The sequence below is a fragment of the Anas platyrhynchos genome, chromosome 28, assembly GCF_047663525.1.
Source record: "Anas platyrhynchos isolate ZD024472 breed Pekin duck chromosome 28, IASCAAS_PekinDuck_T2T, whole genome shotgun sequence".
Classification (NCBI taxonomy): Eukaryota; Metazoa; Chordata; class Aves; order Anseriformes; family Anatidae; genus Anas; species Anas platyrhynchos.
Genome location: NC_092614.1, coordinates 6,633,904 through 6,654,509, shown reverse-complemented (window position 1 = coordinate 6,654,509; position 20,606 = coordinate 6,633,904). Strand labels below are relative to the sequence as shown.

The 20,606-nt window shown below is 46.8% G+C and overlaps 1 protein-coding gene across 4 annotated transcripts in view; it reads left to right on the top strand.

The window, feature by feature from the left end:
* Positions 1-20,606, top strand: part of ASIC2 (acid sensing ion channel subunit 2) — a 551,273-nt gene that overhangs the window by 514,437 nt on the left and 16,230 nt on the right. For all 4 annotated transcript variants that reach the window (XM_072028738.1, XM_038168725.2, XM_072028739.1 and 1 more), the window contains exon 3: positions 18,042-18,169. In XM_072028738.1, the coding sequence (XP_071884839.1) occupies positions 18,042-18,169 (128 nt within the window). The remainder of the gene's footprint in view (positions 1-18,041; positions 18,170-20,606) is intronic.

Here is a 20,606-nt window from a genome sequence, read left to right as displayed (position 1 = left end):
GCATGCATGCAAAATCCCAAGCACATTTTCAAATGGGAATACACTTGCTAAAGGTCTGTGGCTAGTGCTGACAGCAGGATTTCTCAGAGCTTTTGCCCTTTCCTTTTCATTACAGGGCTACTGCCAGCAGTTGCCTCCTGCACGCAGCCGTGGCTGCCTTAGGCAGCTTTTTTGCAGGTGAACCTTTGCCTTGTAAGGGTAGGTTCTCAATAAAATTTGATTATCAATTAGAGAAAAAAAAAAGGGAGGGGGGAGCAGAAAAAAAGGAAGGGGAAAAAAAAGGGAAAAGAAAAGGAAGGAAGACAAGGTGTGTACAGGAGTAACTTGCATTCCTTCAGCTCTTTTCAGCCCAGGGCAATTTCTCTATCTGCTTAACAAACTGTGTGTGTGTGTGCCCATAACCATTCTGCACAGGCAGACAAAATGCAGCTCCCTCTGGAAGGAGAAAAGACCAAAAAGACATTTAAAATTCACAATACAAGGCAGCATGCTGCCTTGCTCTGAGCTGGGCACAGGGCTTCAAAGCTGCCTCTCCTAACCCAAAGTCTGAACCCATGGAGATTTTTTCATGGTATGTTGTCCAGTGCGGCTGTGCCTGGCTCTGTCACACTGGTGTGTGCTCAGGGGGGGTTCCTCTGTGCCACCAAGAGCCTGGAGCAGCCCAGAAGTGCTCTCTGAGCTCACAGTGTTGCTCTGTCTTTCCTCCTGCGTACTGGCAAGGGGCAGCAGAGAGGGCTGTGCCCTGAGCTTGCTGCCTGTTTGTTCCTGCGCTTTATGGCTAGCATTGGATTGCAGCTTTTGCAAGAGCATAGAGCCCAAGAACGGCACAAAATCAAAATCCAAGTAAGTCAAGACAGCCATGAATGGACTCACATGCTGTAAACTCGATACCTGCCCATCACCAAGGGAGAAGCTTGTGTTCCTTATTAAACTGCAAGATTGACTGGTCCTAATAGGTGTGTTCAGAACCTGCACAGACATGTCTCTGTGCCAGAAGTACTTTAGATTATGACCTGCAGTGAAAGCCTGTAAAAGCAACAGAGAAGATTGAGCAAGGGCACTTCTCATAACAGTGCTAGGAGAGTAATTTGTTGTGTGACACCAAACCCATCCTTACAGAGTCAAATTGTCCTCGCTGCTTACGATCCTTTCTGCTAAATGAAGTAGAGCTTTCTGTGCACAAATCCCATCTTGCTAAACATAATCTATTAAATGCTACCATAAAGCTACTTCTGCTGACCCGCAGTTGGTACTGCAAAGGGAGGACGCTGCTTTATTTGAAGTGATGCTGATGATTTGGCATTACTAGGCAGCAATATGTAGCCAAGGCAGTAGAAGAAGCCCCAGTGACACAGGGTTGATTCATCCTGCTGAAGTCTCAGATGTCCAAGGAGATAAACGGTACCTATAAAGTAGCAGTGGCCTTGAGTATAAATAACTCTGAGAGGGGTTTGGGCCAGAACTTGCTGCTTTTTTTTGCAATAGGAAACGAGCTCAGATCCAATCTCTCATCAACTCATGAAGAGGCAGCTTGACCTTTAGGACGCAGGTTGGTGTCACCTAAAGGGAGGTGTAAAATGCGCTGTGCTTTGCTTTATCTTGGGAACTTTTCCTAATGAGAGCAAGAATTGGTTCAATTAGCTAGGTTTCCCATGGAGAAAAGGTCAGCATTATTTCCAGCTTTGCCAGCCCCTGACAACCAGAGCATCCACAAAATTAGGCTGCCACTAAAAATTAATTATGTTTGCCTGAGCACATTCATCAATAGCGCTGAAGCAGAGAGAGGCAGCTCAAAGGTTACTCAGGTTCTTACATCTGGACGGTGTCATTAAGGTTGTCATATAACCAATATGCTCCAGTTTGTGGTGAATTGCTCTTTGGGGCCTCTCGATGTTATTGTGGTGCTGGAGAGAGTGGTCACAGCTGTTGGAAAAGCTATTTTTCTCTTCTGCAGTGCAGCAGGTACTGCTATTTCCGTGTGCCCAGCAGATTGTCTAGGGGCTGATGTAGGCTCAGTTTGCCCCAAGGATTAATGTTGGCTGTCTAACATGCCTTGTGGGATGAGAGGCAACAATTTGGGGGAAGAAAGATTTCATCTTGGTATTAAAATCCAATGGTTGTTTGCTCTAATAATTGTGGGAATTGTTCATTGTTAGCCAGTCTTTAGGGTTTTGGAGCCAAAAACAATGCTTTGCAGTCATCACAATCTCAGCAGCTTTGGCTGCCAGTGAGCAAGCACGAGCCTGAAATGTGTGGGCTGTTTGCAAAGGATTTCCTTACCGGGTACACAGACAAATCTGTAGCATCCCCATACTTTGTCCATCTGTCCCCCTGGTCCCTGACGTGAGCTTGATGCTGAAGTCCTGGCTCATGGTCTCATCTAAGGAGTGAATTTTGACCCATCCCAGTGCAACAAGCAGTGTCTTCTAGGTCCAACCTGTGCTGACTTGGCAGTTAGGGTTACCCTGAGAGACCCAGACTTACAAAAATAAAATCACAGCGCAAGGCATAGTGCCTATCTGCTGCAGGTATTGCATACCTTCCTTTCCCAGCAGCAAGACCCCTGCATGGACACATATGTGCTTGGAAGTTGAGATGTGGCTGGGAAAGCTGCTGCTATTACTATGCTTCTGCTTAAAAAGAAAAGAGTTTATCCTCCATAGGGTTGGCATTAGCAAGCACAGTCAGATGTCCCCAGTCACATAATGTTATTGAACTGAAGATTGTAAATATGTATTAGTGACTTAGCGAAACCTTTAAGGGATTTAGACACTTAAAAAGCTTCTCCTAAATGGAAAAAAATAAAAATAAAAAAATCAACCACCCAAAGTCTGGAAGTCTTCATTTAAGGCAAAACTAAAGGAATGAAAATTAGAAGCTAACTTTGGAAGATCTGGTAAAGCAGGGATAAGACACCTAAAACTGACGGATCTGTGTTACAGAGCAATGCCATGCAGCATCACAATTAAGTATGCATTTCAGGCTGCAGCTTTCATTCGAGTCTTTCTGGCTGGCATGTGAAGTTAAGCGTCCTTAGCTGAGATGAGCACTCAAAATAGCGAGAATTCATTGGGGTTGAGGAGACAGAAGAGGCTGGGCATGTGTGATGTTGTGGCTATGGGATGGTGCCTGGGTGGCTCACACCAAGGCAGCAAGGTTCAGGGACTGCTGTCTGCAGGTTAAGCCTTTGCTGTCCCAGGAGCTGCAGAGGTACCTACAAAAATCCATTTATTATTAGTAGTAGTAGTTTTTCTGTGCAGTGGCAGTGATATATCAGTGATGCTGGTGAGGTTTGGGGACACTCTGTAGCATGCACCAGTTTTAGAGGAGGGTAATCATTACCATCCTCTCTGGTCTTGACTGTTCAAGTCAAGACCATTCAACTCTGTTTTCCTCCTGGAAAATGAAGAGCTTAGCACATATTAATCCATCCCAGGGAGGTACCGGGAGATTTTGTAGCTATAAGGCTCTTTGAAGATAAAAGTCTCTTGCAAGTGCTAATTACATTTAATTTCAATAATCTCTTTGGTGCTGGGATCATCCTCTTGCTCTGACCTGAGCGATAGGGGCTCTGGTTGACGTTGGAGACCTCAGGCACTTCCTAAGGCAAACTGTTGTAGTCCCCATGTGCTGTAAATCTGTGCTGAGACGGTAGTGGGAGGGTTTTTCACCTCCTTTAGCTGCTCTAGAATCATTTCACTTGCCCAGCAGGTTTTCCTGCTGGTTTTGGTGGCTGCTCCTTTCTTCATCTCCTCCTTTTGTCATCTGGCAGCATCACCAAGTTTTCACTGTCCTTTCAGTTACAGCTCTCTCCTTGCACATTTATTAGATTAAATATGTTCAAGGCAGACCCCTGGCTCTGTGTCTAAGAGCACAGCTGTTTCTGGTCGCGCTGTGTCTCATTGCAAGAATGCAAAGTGCTTGAAGGAATCACAGATGGCAAAGAGCATCCAGAGTGTGCTCCTGGATAGCTGGAGTGTGGGCAAAGACTGACCGAGCAGAACAGAGGAGCAGACGGGAAAAAAAGTAAGTGTGATTAATTATTCAGCTTTTATAGAGGTCAAAAGGAGGGCAGAAAGTCAAAGCTCATCAATCAGCTGGCAAGGAGTCGTTTCCACCTCTGTGTTCATAGATCCGTAATGGTTGAATGTGCAGAGGGAAGACGAAGAGGAATAAAGAAGCTCAAGTGTTGCAAGGGCTTGGTTAGCTCTGCTGGGTCTCTGAGGGAACCTTGCTGTTGGGTCTTGGCATTTGCTGCCCCACAAGGTCTGCTGCTGCCCAGACTTACCTGCAGCGGTGCTGGGCTTCACTAGTGATGGTTGAAACAGGGAAGGATCTGGCACTGTCTGGTTTAGAGAGGACAAAAGGGAAACCCTGTTCTCAGGTATGGGAAGGACTAAGGTGAGGAGAGAGGGACAGGCTGTGGTTCAGAAGTGAAGGATATGGGACCTTGACTGGGAGGGAAGGATGCTGGGTGCAGCCTTGGAAGGTGCCTTCTCCTGCTGCCCCTTGTGCTGGTGAAGGAGCGAGGGAGCCCTGTCTTCACTGGTGGCTTAGGGATAGGTTAGATGACAACCTGGCGGAGGAGTTTGGAACTGGCGTGGTGCAGTCCTGGGGCAGGACGTTGGGTTTGGTGGCCTCCCCAGGCAGGGTGATGCATGGGGTATGGTAGTGGAAGGCTGCTGGCATGTTGGCATCTTCCTGCTGTCTCATCAGGACATGTTTCTAATGCTTTGAAGGCTGCTCTCCTCTTTTGGCAAGATGACGTGCCAAGACAGGGCTGTTGATGGGGCTGGATGGCGTTCCTGCTCAGTGGACACCAGAATGAGATTGCAAAGCCATGCAGCGATAAAAATGAGCTGTTACTGAGCAGTGTGAAATGCAGAGGCATCATTACCGGTGGGGAGGTGAGGGGGGAGGGGTTGAACAACAACAACAACAAAAGTATTTTGGGTCTATCTAGGGTCGGTTTTGGCATGCTGCCACCACCAATGTATATTTTGCTACCAAACATGCTGAGAAACTGGGAAGCTCTATGAAAGAGGGCTGCAACTGTGTTTTATCAGGTTTAATATTTTTGTTGTAGTTATTACTTCCACTACTACTATTTAAGGAGAAGCTTATAAAGATTAGAAAGGGAAATGCCATCTGTGGAGTTTGGCCAAGTGACAAATTATACTACATGATGTCGTTACTCAAATATTTTGGAGAGTGTGAACAGCGGAGAAGGGAAGCGATTGCCATTGCCTTCTGTCAAATGCACATGTAGGAAAGGAAAAGTCTCCTTCCAGTGCAAGGTCAGCATGAGAAAAGCCAGGCAACAATTTCCCCAGGAACGGCCATGTGCCATGTGCTTGCTGGGTAAACATGCAGAGCATTTCATGGTGTCACTTGTCCCTGAGCATCACACTGCTGTGGCTTATGCGAGACCTAAGTCATTTTAGCAAGAGCCCCAAAGCCAGGCTGCAATTCTCATTGATTTTCCAACACCAAAACAAGGCATCTTTGGAAGCATGAATGAAAAAGCTGTTTCTGCTGTGAAACATCTGTGCATAGATCCTGAAAGGTACCCAGGTTAGCTGAAGGCAGAAATGCGTTTCTTCGTTGGGAAAGGCAAAAGAAAAAAGGCGAAGTATTCACTCAGGAATGCAAAGGAAAGGCAACGTATTCACACAGGAGCCTGGAGAAAAAGGGTTCTGAACCAGCTTCATATTCCATGTGATCTGGTTCCCTTTGTTCCAGGAGAAAGGACCAGCACTGCTCACATTGTTTCAAAAGCTCACTTTCAGGTAAGAAACACATTTTCTAGTAGTCCTGAGCCCTGCAGGGCTGTATGCAATGTGCTGGCCGTTTACCTATGCATCCTCCCCAGGCTGATTTATGTGGGGATGCTTCAGCACCTGCATGAAGTCCCAGTTCAGCTCAGGCTGTTGATCCCCACAGGAAGGCAGAAGATCCCCCCCAGTTTGCTCCCTGTAATCTCTAGCTTCACTGGAGCTGGAGACCTCTCTCCATCACTTCAACAGCCTCTTCCTCCAAGGCAGTCAGGTCACACAGGTCTTCCTTCGATCTAATTCGCATATAGAGCTAAACCAGCTCTGCACTGTAACCCTGGCACGAGGAATATTGAAGACAATTATGGGAAAAAATGGCAAAAATCCTGTTTATTTCAGCGATATCCCAATGGAGATGCATTTATCATGCTGCAAGTTCTTATCTGAGCATGTTCCCATGGGAAAAATTGACACATTTTGACGATACACAGCAGTTTGTTATACCCTGTCCCAGGAGCCAGGAACAATTTATCTTCAGTGTCTAATCTTAATGCCTTCAGTACAGATATTTATTTCTATAATGATAGTAATGGCCTCACAGGATTGTCTGTATGGATGTTCTGTGGGCTGCCATGAATACTGCAATAGTAAAAACAATAATTAAGTATTACTACAGCAATACAAGTTAGTACTGAACTCAGGAAGGCCACAAAGTTGTCAGAGCAGGATCTGTCACATCTCCAGCTCTTGGCTCCAACCCATGCCACTGCGGCCAAGGGAGATGTGTTTGGTGTTGCACCGGAGCAGAGCAAGGTGCTGGGGGCTGGATTTGGCCATTTTGCTGCCTCAGGGTGGGATGTCGACACACAGTAGCCCATGCAAGCCCAGGGCTGGTGCTGTAAGGATGGTAAGCAGGTCCCATGAGTGCAGGGACCCTCTTTCTGCACCCCGTTATGGGGCAAGAATTGAAGTTTCCAGAGGCAAAATCTTCCCTTTGGGGTTGGAGGTGGGATCTCTAAGGCATTATGATGCAGATTTGGTAGTCGGGTATGACAGGAGGGCATGGGAGGCAGCCTCTTTGTATCTTCAGAAATCCAATGGTCTTTCCTACCACCCAGCTACCTGTGTTTTTGCTTTCTGGGTGAGAAAGAGGGTACAGAGGGCAAACGGTTGTGCACGGTTTGCATGCGATGCACGGTTGTGCAACGGTTGTCCAGGGTGATGGAGAACTCCAGCCTTTAACCATTAAACATCATCAGGGAGTTGTCTGCTTCCAGTCCAGAGGTGTTTTCAGCAAGCAGGAATCATTTACTGGTGTCATTACCTTCCAAAGGGGGCACGTTACCTCCAGACCCTGTAACAGAGTCAGCCTTGTTTGGAGCTGCAGTGTTTGAAGGCACTGGTGCTTCTCCTTGGCTGTTGTGCAGGGAGGTTTGCAGGCGACTGAAGGCAGACCAAAGCTTCTTGGAGCAGCCTGAGGTTTCCAAAAACCGGTGCAAGGCAGGTGCTGGTTGTGGGTGATGGAGAGGAAGGAGCTGGGAGGTGCCCATCAGCCTGCAAGCAAAGCAGGGACAGGGACACGTGCATCACAAGAAGCTGCCCATGGATCCACGGTCTGAAGGCCCCTTGTGAGGCATGGTGCTCTTTGTCTTTTAGGGTGCTTTGCCGAGCTGATCTGCAAGTGACCACAGTTTGGCAACCCACTTGTTATGAAACCTCCAGCAGGATTGGTGCAAACCACCTGAAAACCTGAGGCAGGCAGGAGCTGCCTCTGCAGAGCTGCAGAGCCCAGTTGGCTCTTTTGATTTCCAGATCAAATGCATTCACCGTCAGTTGATCCAGCTTGAATTTATTTTTTTTCCAAATATTTTCCTGTCAATGGAAATGCTCTGCTCCCTTCTGGTGTTTGCCTGTGTTGTATTTATAGAGAGGATTCACATCCGTGTTTAGGCTCTGTCTTGCCAGACGATGCACAGCCCAAGCTGTGTTGGCCTCCTCCCAGATCCTGGGCTCCCCGCTCCTCAGCCCAGCCCAGCAGCTTTGGTGTCTCCTCTCCCCGTCTCCATTGGTCTGGCTTCTGCAGCCAGAACCAAAGGTGGTATTTCTGATGTGGTTTCACTACCGAGCTTCTCTTAGAATCACAGAATCATTTAGGCTGGAAAAGAGCTTTGAGACCATCGCCCAAGTCTAACCGTCACCCTAATCAACCAAGACCTTTGCTTTTAAATGTCATTTCTTTGTGTGTGTTGGCACCTGAGAAGGTGGGTTTGGGTGAAGAACAGCATGACCAAGCTCTGGCAGCTGGAGTAACCCTCTGTTAGAGATTTCTCTAGAGATTTCTCACCTAAAGAAGTCAAGCAGCTGCCAAAGGCTGGGGTGGAAAATAACGCAGGGGCTGCGGAGGGACCCTAGTGACCATGGTCTGCTCTGAAGTGGCCAAAAAGCAGGGAGCTGAGCACTCCCTTTGCTCGGTCTGCCTTGCAAAACTCACCTCCCTCCCCAAAATCTCAGACAGTCCAGCTATGTCTTGTGCTCCACCCAGCTGCTCTATTTCACATCCTGCCCTGTCTTGTGCTGCCTCTTTCTCACCTTGCCTTGCAAAAGCTCAGAAAAAAACTCTGACATCAGCACACCATTAGTCTTCTTAAATCTCCAGGTCAGCACTGACTGATTTTATCTTTTTCCACCCCTTCCAGCAAAATTCCTTGCAGCTCTGTAGGCTGTCCCCCTAAGCTGTACAAGATGTAGTTTTCACAGGTTATTTTTATCAGAGGAAAATATTAGCCTGCCTGCTGCCATATGAGATCTGTCTGTGCCCCGCCAGCCTTGCTGTGGGCCGCACACTACAAGACAATGCAAATATTTTTATATATAGCAGCCCTCCATATGCAGCAGCACAAGAGGAGAGGGCTGGGGACTGGTGGGAGGCACGGAGGTTTGGGGGGGACAGGTGCAGGTGTCGCAAAGAAGCAGCGATGCTTTGGGCTGCAGATGGGGCAAACCTGGACTGTACAGAAATACGGAAAAAATCTGTTCTGGTCAGCAAGGTGTTCGGTTTTGGTGTCTGAATGATGCAAGAGGTGAGTATATGTTAGAAATCTTGCAAGTAGGGAACCCCAGCACTGACAAACCCCTACCTATAAAATAGGATGGGATAAATTAACTAACAAATAGGCAATATGAATTTATTCTGGCTCCCAGAGTTTTTCTTCTGTTGAGATTTAATACCCATTTGGCTGCTAGGGGTAAAAATTACACGGTGGGGAATTTTCTAAGGAAATGTGGAACAACCAAAACTTCTTGTGGAAATGTATGGATGAGTGCCACTGGGATTCAAGTTTTGGGTTGAAAAGCAAAATCCTAAATCTCTATAAAATACCCCAATGGTTGAGGCATTGCTTTAGATATGAGACCAAGGCTTACTCCCTGCGTTAGAGCAGGGATTTGTTTTTTTTTTTTAATGTTTCCTTCCTCACCACTACCTCCAAAAAAAGTCAGCTATTGATTTTGTGTATATCTGGCCAACTCTTTGAAACCACAAAAAAATGCATGAGCAGGAGAAGCATTTCCCTCGCTGATATAACTGAAATACTTCTTTGCTCTAGTTATTTTTTCCCCACTCTGGCTGATGGAGTAGCTCTTTCCTGGCATTTTGTAATCAAAGAACACATCTGATACACATCCTTTTCCATTAAAATAAGTGTTTACTTAGTCGCCGAGTTCACCAAAGTGCTTTGAAATTACATCGCTCAAAACACTGACATTTATAGGCAATGCAAATTAAATAGACATAACCAGTGATGTCAGTGTGCGCAGGCAGGGCGCAGAGTCAAGGTTTCTCCAAGCAGTGAAAACCTCTCTGCCCGCGCCTGTCTTCAAATGTCCTTGCACCAGCAGTGATTTTATTTAATTGCACTGTAACTTCAGAGCTTTCCCACCCTTCCTGGCTCTGCACTGAGAAATTGCTTCTCTCCAAAAGGATGCAAAAGTGAATAAAACTGGCCCCAGAGCAGGGATGTGGCAGCAGAGTCCTGGTGCCTGCGGGGAGTTTCTTACTGCAGGCTTCCCAGAGAGGGGCCAGCAGGAAATAAACAGTTGTGAGAGGTTATCACTCTTCCGAGTGTCTGCAAAATGAGAAAATCAGATGGGTGCTGGGGTGGTGCATGCACAGCTTAAGAGGAAAGTCTCATCCTTGCAGGATAAAGGACCAGTAGAAGCAATTTGTGGTGCCAGAGCAGTGCGAGCTGTGCAGCATCCCCTGGGATGGAAAATTCAGCGCTGTTGCTGCAGAGGAGCTGGACTGGCACAGCTCAGTCTGACAACCGTCCTATCCCTGCCTGCATGGACCTTGTAGGTCCTCACCGCAGCTGAGGGTGTGCCTTGCTCACACCCACCCCAATTTCCCTATTTCTTCTTCTGTCCTGCTCTGGGGCTATCATGTGCTCCTGTGGAACCCACACTCCCAGAGAGGTGTCACCCACCTGGGTTGGGATGCAGTGACACTTCCCATGGACCAGTGATTCTCAGGGCTGGAAGATCTCCCTGGCACCTCTTAGAACTTCCAGCTCAATAAACCATGTCCTACAATAGCTCTCACTAAAGATAGCCCCTTTCCAGGCTCCAAAGTGTGACGGTGTCCCCAGTGGCAGTCCATCCATGTGCCCACGAAGGGGCAGAAGCAGAGCCAGGACCCAGCCTAGGGCACACAGAAATCTGCTTCCATCTGGCTCCCATACGAGCTGAAATTAGCAACAGCTTTTTGACCATTTAATATTTCAAGATGTTCTGGGGGAAGCGGTGAGGCTCCTGGAGGGGGATGGAGGAATGTGCAAGAACTGCTTCTGTGCCTTTGTAATGTGTCCTTTATTATTTTTATTTTTATTTTTATTTTTATTTTTTTAATTGTTTCTGTTCCTGCAGTGGGAACAGCTTGCCAAAGCACAGCCAGCAGATGGGCAGCCCAGGGGGCAGGCACCCCCAGCTCAGGATGCAGGTGGCAGCATGGGGACCAGAGGGAATTATTTCTCCTTTTCTTCTCTCCTTGCTTCATGTTCCTGGCAGCATCTCAGCTCCTGCTCCTGGGGAACCCCATCCCATTTTTCAGCTGTCCTCCTCCCATGACCTCCCTTCCCTGCAACGAACAATTTCTATAGGATGCAGAGGTGGGAGGGGAATATTTGTTCCTTCCCCACAAAATAAAATAAATAAAATTATAAAAGCAGCATAACCTGGCAGCACCAACCCTCCCTGCCCTGCCATGACCCCACCAGTAAAGCAGGTTGTGAGATGCCTGTTTCTACACTAACAATAAAATCTTAAGCCTAACAGGGAGAGAAGCCAGGAACTGAAATATTCATTGCTGGCTCCTCACCGTCCACCAAGACTGCTTTAACATCTCTGGTCTCGGTTTGCCCTGTTTATTATGTAAGAGGCTTTTTAATAATATACGTTGAGACATATGGCCCCTCAGATTTAGTATGCAAATGCAATATGCTTAACTAAAAATAGATGATATGCTTAATGTAGTTTGTTATAACACCTTCTGTTACTTGGTGAGTAATGAATCGCGGCTGCGCTTTGCAGAACTTGTATTGGATTGAGCAGGGATCAGCCTCAGCTGCAGGCTCGCCTCCAAGCAGTGGGGGAGGTCGATGAGAACGGAGTCCCAGAGGTGCCGTGTCCTGCCTCTGCCAGCACCATGGCCAGAAAATGAAGTAGAAGACACCCGAAGAAATGTTTGGCAGGGGATTAAGTGACAAATTGCTGGTAGGAAAGCTTTGGATGCCAGCTAGGTAGAGCATTGCCTTGTACCCTGGAGCGCTAGTTTGTGTTTTGGGGTGTATAGCCTGCACACATTCCTGTCCTGGTTTGCACTGTAGGAATCAGGCAGTGATCAAACCCCACTGCAGTGCCTGCTGAAGGAGTCTGCTCACTGCCAACGCCATGCCTGGGTGCAAGGTGCAGAGCCAGCCCTCTTGCAGGCTCCATGGGCAGAAAGCTCTTTCCTTTCTTCTTTTCTCTCCTGCCTCTTATTTTTGCTTCTCTTTGTGCAAATCCCTTAACTGTTTCTCATTGAAACAAAGAGAAGCAACAAACAAGAGGTGTCATCTTGTGGTGCTGATTGTCTGGATTGCAGTGACTCTCCTGGCCCCTTTGCAAAGCCATCGAGAACTGTGAGCCCTCCATGCCCCTGTCGCAGCCCCAAGAGATTTTCAAATGCAAAGAGATGAATTTTTTGAACATATTCTTTCACCAAAAAAAAAAAAGGAGAAAAAGGAGAAATCCTTTATATCTGATAACTGAAATATCCCATCTGTATCCCAAGAGATAAAGAGAAAGGACTGAATCAGCTCTGCAGCTCTGCTGTCTCGCTTGCCTTCAGTGCAAGCTGTCAGCTTTTCATGCTGGTAGCTCTTTCAGGTGTAGAGCTTTTGGTTTCCTTTTCCCAGAATAGGTTTTTAACCTCCTGCACAAAGCGCTGCTGACTTGCCATAGTGAAGCGTGTTGCACGGTGCTTCTGTGCCGCTCTTCTCATGCTCTCCGTCTCCATCAAAGCTTCCAGTAGCGTTCAGATCATCGCTGATGTGCTGAGCCATGTCTACCTGGGTCGTCCAGCTCTGCTCCACCTCCTGTGCAAGGTTTGAGGGATCTGAGATCACTTCCTATCTCCATGAGAGGAAGGCAGGGAGATTTCCATTGGGAAATGCTTCTTCTCCCCACAGCTCATCCCAGCACACATAATTCAAGAAGACTATCTCAGTGTGCAGCCCCCAGCACAGAGGAAAAGGCGCGGTCCCTTCTGCAGGTTCTCAGGAGAGCCTTGGAGCAGCAAGGTCTGATTTCCCAGCTGGGGGAATGGTTTGTAGAGAGAAGCTGCCTGCCACCCTCACATAGCATCTTCTGCCGCTCCTGCAAATTTCCTCTGTCCCTCTTAAATACAGGTGAGCATTTAAGGGAGGGGTGGGATTGTGCATGCCCTGCGCAGCCCCAGCCCCGCTGGGACCCTACTTCTGAGCAGGATGCAGGGTTTGTTCTCAGCAGCTGCCAGAGCTGGTGTCAGACATCTCATTTTCATCCTTGTGGAAACTCCTTGTCCCTGATTTCTCCCAAGACAGCAGCCAAAGCAGAGCCCAGAATAGTAAAATACACAGGACAAATTGTTAGAGATTGTTTTTAGTGGGAAAGTTGTGTCAACTCAATTGCCTGTCAAGCGGATGTTATCATCCCCCCCTGAACCTGATGCAAATATTCTTATTTCAGCTTCACTTAATGCTGTTACCAAGCAACTTTAACTGCAGCAAAACACAACACTTCCACAGAAAGGAGAGCATTCACAGGGGATTGGAACTGGTTTCACTGTAGTTAAATGGGTTTCTATATAATTGCATATTTTTTTCCTGTTAGCTTCATGAGTACAGCTTTCCTATAGGTATCTTTCCATGGCTTTCATTTTTTCTTTTGTTTTTATCCATAAATATTTGTCTAGGAAAAACATAAGAATATTATGCATTTTCCTGAGATTACAGAATGTAGAAGAGGCACTGGGGAATCTTCCAGCCCACCACCTTCAGTAGCAACATTTGAACCCATTTTACAGATGGGGAAAAACTGAAGCAAAGAACGAGGAGTGTCTGAGGAGAACCCAAGCCTCCTAGCTCTGCAGTTACTTCTGCTCAGCACAGAAGAAGGCTTATTATCCAAATTAAACCTCCAGGCCACCTTCTAGTAGAGCCATGGCATGAACCAGCTGAAAAACCATGTACCAGATTGAGGCAGGTGGGATCTGCTTTGTTTTCCCCCGAGCAGGAGTGGCTTCCGCAGCACTGCCAGTGACTGCTCCAGCTATAAACGACTCAGGACTTGGGCTGTGAGCATCTTCAGTTCCCAGAAATTAGTGTTGAGCCCAGTTTCAGATATTAATTGCCAGGGAAAAATGGATTGGTTTGGACATAATAAGGCAGGGGAAGAAGGGGAGCTCCATGCCTTTGGCAGCATTTTGTATTTTAATTGCAGCTCCTTGAATGTTCAAGGAGAAGAACTGTGCAGCCTGCACCCAAGCCTGCAGTCAGCTGGAGCTTTATTGAGGTTTTCAAGCGGTGCTCTGAGCAGAAAGTCCTGATGAAATCCTGGGAAGCCTGTGCCAGAAATAGAAAGCTGTGCAATCTGCAACATACAATACTCTGCAGCCAGCTTGAAGCACATGCTGAATTAATCCCCAATTTAATTAACACTACAGTAATCCTTCAGCAAAAAGAGCAGCTTAGGATTTGTTTGGAAACACTGTGCTGTATACAGTAATATATATTAACGTCTTCAGAAACGCAATCATTAAGGATGCTTTACTCCATTCCTAATGTAGGCTGCTCTGAAAAACTAATTTATAACTTCTGGTCTCTGAAAATAGGGATTGGAGATTGAATGAAGGTATGGGGTTGCGCTTCCCAAAATTACAAAATTAGTCTAAAAACCATATGGTACAAACCAAACCCCAATTGCCTTGAATTTATTTTTGAAGTTTTTCTGGCATCTGAGCTAGTCAAGGGGTTTTCAGGGTTACTTTGTCTCCCTTGATGGATGTCTGCAAGAAATATGCTTAAAGAAACAACAGCAACAGCCTGGCCTGGCGCTCAGCCCTGTGCCTCCAGGAGGTACCACTGGAGGAAGACATGCAATAGGATGCTATTTTCTATTAAAGGATGCTATTTTATATAAAGGCTTTTGTACAGTTGGGCTTTTAATTTTTCTTTCTTAGTGGAAAACAGCTATTTTGTAGAAAATTAATTTTTATTAGAAGTGGCAGTTTTTCAAAGCTGGTTTTGTGTTTATAGTTTGATCCTTACATGTTTCTTGCAGAAAGAAACAAAGAATGCTCCCTTGCTTTTGGCAGCCTTTCTAAAAATGCTGTTTATTTTGCTCTTCTTGTTATTATCATTTATGAAAATTAATAACTCTGTGTTTTAATACCAGAGTTTCTTCTACGATGTAGAAAATCCATTCTCCTCCTTGTGCATGATTACAATGGTTGCAAGCCAGGATTTTCCATGTAAAATTGCAAAGCCTGTCACTTTTTAGTTTCTTAAAGATATTTGCAGACTGTATCTTGTTTGCTTGCTTATGTTTCTGAATGCAGAATGGTTTACCCACAGAGAAAGACAGAGCAGTGCACAGCACTTGGGGAAATCCATGGAATTAAGTCAAGGCAGACCCAGGGAAATGTGAGGCAGGTGCAGAAATGGGCAGATTAATTTCGGACCAAAGTGTTTCAACAAAACAGTTCCCGTTGCCCAACAAGTTAGTGAAAATTAGTGAAGGAAGCATATGGTATCACCTCAGAAGTGTTGGAAAAGGATCAACACCCAGCAAAGTGATGGAGCTGGGTGGGGTCAGCACGAGTGGGCGTCCCGTGGAAATAACGGGATCAGGCGTTAAGTTGGAGGAGCAGGAGGTGAGTGCTAGGAAAGGGTTCAAAATGCATGGTTCTGGCATGCATTCGCCTCAGCAGCAGTGAGGTTGGATGGGGACGCTCAGCGTTTCCAAAGGCTTCGTGGGAATTCTGGCTTCACGCCCAGCACTGGAGCATTTGGGGAGCCCTCGCTGAGGAGGTGTTGGTGGGGATGAGACCCTCAATGGGGGGTTGAGGGACCCCTTGAGCAGATAGAGAGTTCAGTCATGCCAACATCCATCCTATGGCTCACGGAGGGAGAGGAGCCAAATTATGGCCAAGAACAGCAATGGCAATTTACGCCAGGTTTTTGTTGTGGTGGGTCCCAGTAATGGGGCTGTGTTGTTTGCAATAACCCCCATTGTAGGAGCATGGCAAGGATCAGTTCAGGTCATGGTCACTGGGTTTTGAGCAAAAGTGGAAGCCAGGAGCAAGGGTGGTCAATGCTAACCTTGTTCCAGGACACTTCTGTGCAGGGAAAACCCTAAAAAACTTCATTCTTTCTCTGCCGTTGTCCCACTAACTTGGGATTCAGAGGAAATACGTGCAGCCTGCACATCCACCACGTGCCACAGCATTCAGTAGCAACACTACCATGCCATAATTGTAACACTGTTTGGCTACCAAAAACACTTTTGCCTCAGTAAGGAAAAAATACGTGATTCCTTTGTACAGAGTGTTGCAGAACCAATGCTCTGGGCACATGGATTAGGGAGTGCCGGAGGCATCAATCAATGGGAGCATGTACTTAAGAGTGTGGGTTGCAAATCAAAACCTCTCTGCCTGGTTAAATGTCTGACCCCAAGTGCTTGGAGCTGAGCTCTGGACCCCAGGGATTTAGAAGTACGTGACGCTTGGGGAGGAAACAGTTTTCATAAATCCTATTTATCTCTAAATTCTTTTGGAGGTAGGAAAACAGAGCTTTAGAAGGTTAAATATTAAATAGCCTGCTCCAGCTGCTCAGTAGGTAAAGGACAAAGTGCCAGCAACCGCAGAACACGTCACTGTGGGCACAGAGCATGAAGCTTCAAGTAGCCACTGTGTAAAGCAGCCTCAGTGGCACAGTGGAGCATTTTTAATGTTGTTTGCTCCCAAAAACTGAATGAAACATGTGGTTTGGTTTGTGTTTGCAGGGGGGAGGGTTTGATAGCACAGGAGGGGATGAAGGGGAGGACTGTGCATCTGCTCGGGGGTCTCCGGAGGTCTCCAGCCTTCTTGGACCAACACTTGATCTGTTTGACTATGGCTTTATGCTGCTGAGTGTTACACCAGGAAGAATGGTTAGCTATCAAAGAGGTAGATCTGTGCACTGTGAGTGCTCTCTCAATCCTGACAAATCCATGCCAAAGCCCATTCCCACCAGTGCAGTCTCTGGCTTTGTTTGCCTTGGGAGGTACCGAGTGAGCAGGATCCAAGAAAATCCTCATTGGAGAGGAAGGCTGATTCCTTCACTGCCTGATGAGTCAGCAGAGTTGCCTCCTCTTAAGCAGTGGGGTCCTGAGATTTGGGAGCTTCGTGCTATCTGCTACCACTTTTTTCTTCCCCTGTGCTTCCCCTGTGCCCATGTCATTGCATGGCCTGGTGTCTTCTGCACATCTTTGTACAGCCCTGGGGTAACAGTTCTGTGGCTGTCGTTCCTTGGTGTTGGGTTTCTGCCAGTGTTTTGGATTGAATACAGTGCTGCTAAAATTTGAAATGCATAATAAAATTCTAGAAAAATACCAAGGAATAGCAAGCAAAAAAAAAAAAAAAAAAAAGAGTGACTCATCTTTATACAGAAGTTCTTTAGGTAGCATTTGCTGCCCCTAAGCATAGATTGATATTAGTGGGTAGCTATTTTTTTAGGCCATACTGTGCATAGTTAACAACTTCCTTTGCAAATGAGCCCCCTACCCTTTAATCCCATGTGCTCCCTTTAGTTTGTTTGGATGTGAGACTGTGGCAGCAAAGCTGAAGAAAGAAATGTTATGCACCCCTTTTGCATGAAGATGCCTGGGTGATAGAGAAGCCCAAGTCCTCATATATCACACTCAGGTCTGGTTTGCATCCCATTAATTCAGCTTCAGAAAGTCTCTTTTGAGTTGGTTTTAGTGGAAGGGAGTCTCAAGATGCGGAACATCACATCAGCCAAAGTGAGGAAGCCACTAACTGGGTGATTTGTTTGAGCCCATGAGCTGGAAAGTATCTTTGTCCATCTTGAAGCAATTTTGGTAGCTGAAGCCATGGGCAGCTTTGGATATTAAACTTTCTTCATTACTTGATTGCCCATGTTATGTCCTAGGTGGCCTCGGGCTGTGTCAGTGCCGGAGATGAGGCTGCAGGGCAGCAGAGGTCGGTGCACCCCTGCTTTTGGTTACAGAAACCTTACAGACATTAGAAAGAACTCTGAGGGAAGGAGAAGTTTATTTCTGTAAGTTAAGTGCATGGGAATGCATTTATTTATTTATTTATTTTTTAACTGAATATCATCGAGAAAATAGATGTAGCCTCCTGTTTTCTCTAGAGAGTATGGATCAGGCTGGAGAAATGACAGATCTCTGAGATCTGGGGTAGACAAGCCCCTGGGAGGGGCAGCAGTGTGAGGACCAGGAGCCAGCAGATGCTCTTGGTCCCAATGGGGAAAAGCCATGGTGGCTGCAGCAGCGAGCTGTGCTGCATCTCTTGGTGCTGGGTTTCCCTCTTCTATGCTCAGAAACCTGATCAGCCAGGTGGAGCACTCCCTGCTGCTTACCTCTTGCTTTTGAGCAGATTTCCCAGATATAACTTCCCAGTGGACACCATCCCACCCACCCCATCCCGCTTAACCTCCTGCCTTCTTCTTTCAGAGGAGACGACATTTGAGGCTGGAGTCAAGGTTCAGATCCACAGCCAGTCTGAGCCACCGTTTGTCCAGGAGCTTGGGTTCGGGGTGGCCCCTGGCTTCCAGACCTTTGTGGCCACCCAGGAGCAAAGGGTAAGTCCCAGATTTCATTTACAAACCAAGGTCCCTCCAATGGTTCCATAAGAGGGTTTTCATCTATGTGCTGATGCCCATGGAGAGGTGTTTTCATGGTTAAGAGCCATTTTTACTCCTTGCTTCAAATTGGTTGGAGAGAGGACAATTTTTTCAGCATTACTTTCCATGCATTACCCACAATTCCCATAGCTTTGGCCAAAAAAAGGATTTCAGCTTTGGTCATTTCCCTGGCTCATTTTTTTCATGGTTATGGTTCACCCATGGCGGTCGCTAAACATTTTGGGTACTATCGAACCTGCTGAGAAAGATGTCTTTTGCCAAAAGGCTCTCACACTCACAAGAGAGGATTTCATGCAGCAGAGCATTGTGAATCCTTTCAGGTAACACAGAAATGTTCCTGTCGCTTATTATAACTGGTGGTGGGAAGCTCAGGGCCAGGGGTGCCTCACCCTCCCTGAGTCCCAACAGTGGCACATCATTGCAGTGCAGATGGATGCAGTATGATGTGGCATCGTTAGCCCCAAATCCTGGTTAGGCATTTGGAAAGCAGGCCAGCAGAATCGTTTTTCCCCAGCTTGTCCCCAGTGCTTTCACTCTTAGCCTTCCTGCTTCATTGCTTCTCTCATTTTCCTCCCTGTTTTTGCATCCACCTTCAAATGGAAAATGAATCAAATTGAGGAAAGTGAACAAGAGCTGGTGGAGGATTTGCTTAGATTAAACCTCCACAGGGATCAAAACTGTAGAACTTCAGCTCAGAGCAACTCGACGAAGTCACCACCAAATATATCTTTAGGCCAAGGCATCTCTCCATGGCCACGGGTACCAAAATACAGCTGAAGGTGCTGCATTTCAGTGAGGCTGGATGCAGAGCCTCTCCCCTTCATTACAGCACACTCGTGCACGCTTATCCTGGAGATAATGAAGGGTGTGGGTTCCCAGTGGGTGAGCACCAGGTGAAGACTTCTCAGTTAAGGAGGAGAGATGTTTTGTTGTTGTCAGTTTGTGTCTTGTGGGAAGTCTGGTGGGCTGGAGAAAATGCTCAGCTTTATTAGCAGTTGTTTGGAGCAGAGCACCCAGTTGGAGCCTAACACCTTGATAATAGTAAAGGCAAAGGGATCTTCAGGGGGTGAGGCAGCAGCTGCTGGAGCCCAAAGCAGCTCCTGTCCCATCAGCATGCCATTGGCTGGCTTAGCCCTGTCCTTGTGCATGCTCAGCCTCCCCAGACCCATCCTCTCAAGGTGCTCTATGGCCTCGGCAGACCTTGCTGGAGGATGTGATGGAGCTGGGTGCAGCAGCTGCTGGAGGAAGGAGCCTTGGAAACCCATCATGGGCACCTTTCATCCCATTCTCTTGACATTAAGCCTTCCACGTGTCCTCAGCAAACTCATCTCTATTAGCAGCTGCTTCCTGCAAGCCCTAGAGGACCTGGCAGCATTTGGCATTACTTGTACAGGACATACAGAAAGATAAGGAATCTACAAGGATGGAAAGCTGATTAATTAGCACCAGAACTGCTGGGCTTCGTGTGCTGTATCCATCCCCTCCTGTGCCTGGGCATCTCACAGCAGTCTGGGGACTCCAGCACCAGGGCAGTGGCATGGGGTCAGCCTCAAGCCCCAAGCCTCTGTTGGCAGATTCAGTGTGGAGCTGCATTCTTTGTGATTCATTTCATATCGCCAACCTTTATTATTTCATTATTTCGATTTTTAAAAGCTAATGCAAAGGAACCTATTAAGAAGATAAGCAGCTGAGAGAAAGGGGAAAAAAAATCACAAAACCACACCTCCTTCCCCACATCCATCCTTCTAGGAGCGAAGATACAGAATATGACAAGAAAAACAGATTTTAGGGGACTATGCTTATGCCTGTCCCCTCTTCCACAGGTTTTGCCTGAGTTTCGGTGCTGGGAGAGGGCACGGCACATTTCTGTTTGGTTGCAGCAGTTCTGTAACAGGTATAAAATTATACCACGGGCTGCAAAGCCATCACCCTTGAGACATGATAAGGTCTTTTTTTAACCTAATTACATCTATTACAGCATATGCATGCCACTGCCTCATTTAATTACCCGGCAGGGACCAGCCAGGCATCACCCAGTTTCTCCCACCCCAAACACACATCTTTGATTCAGGTCCTGATTTAGTCTTTTTTTAACACTACATCTCTTCCACTATGGGCACGCACATGCTGTCCTTCAATAAGTCAGGGCAAAAGGAGGAAAACCCCGTAAACATCACCCAGAGGAGTGATGTTTACCACACCACACCCCGTAAACATCACCCAGCCAGTTATTGCGGTCCTAAACCATGTGTTTTATACTACCACAAAGCACAAATTAAATGATTCTCCAGCTGGAGAGGGATAGAAATGGGCAGCAAAAGAGCAGGTTGTTTTGCCTCTCCCAGCTCTGAGGAGGCTCTGTTAGTTATAAGCA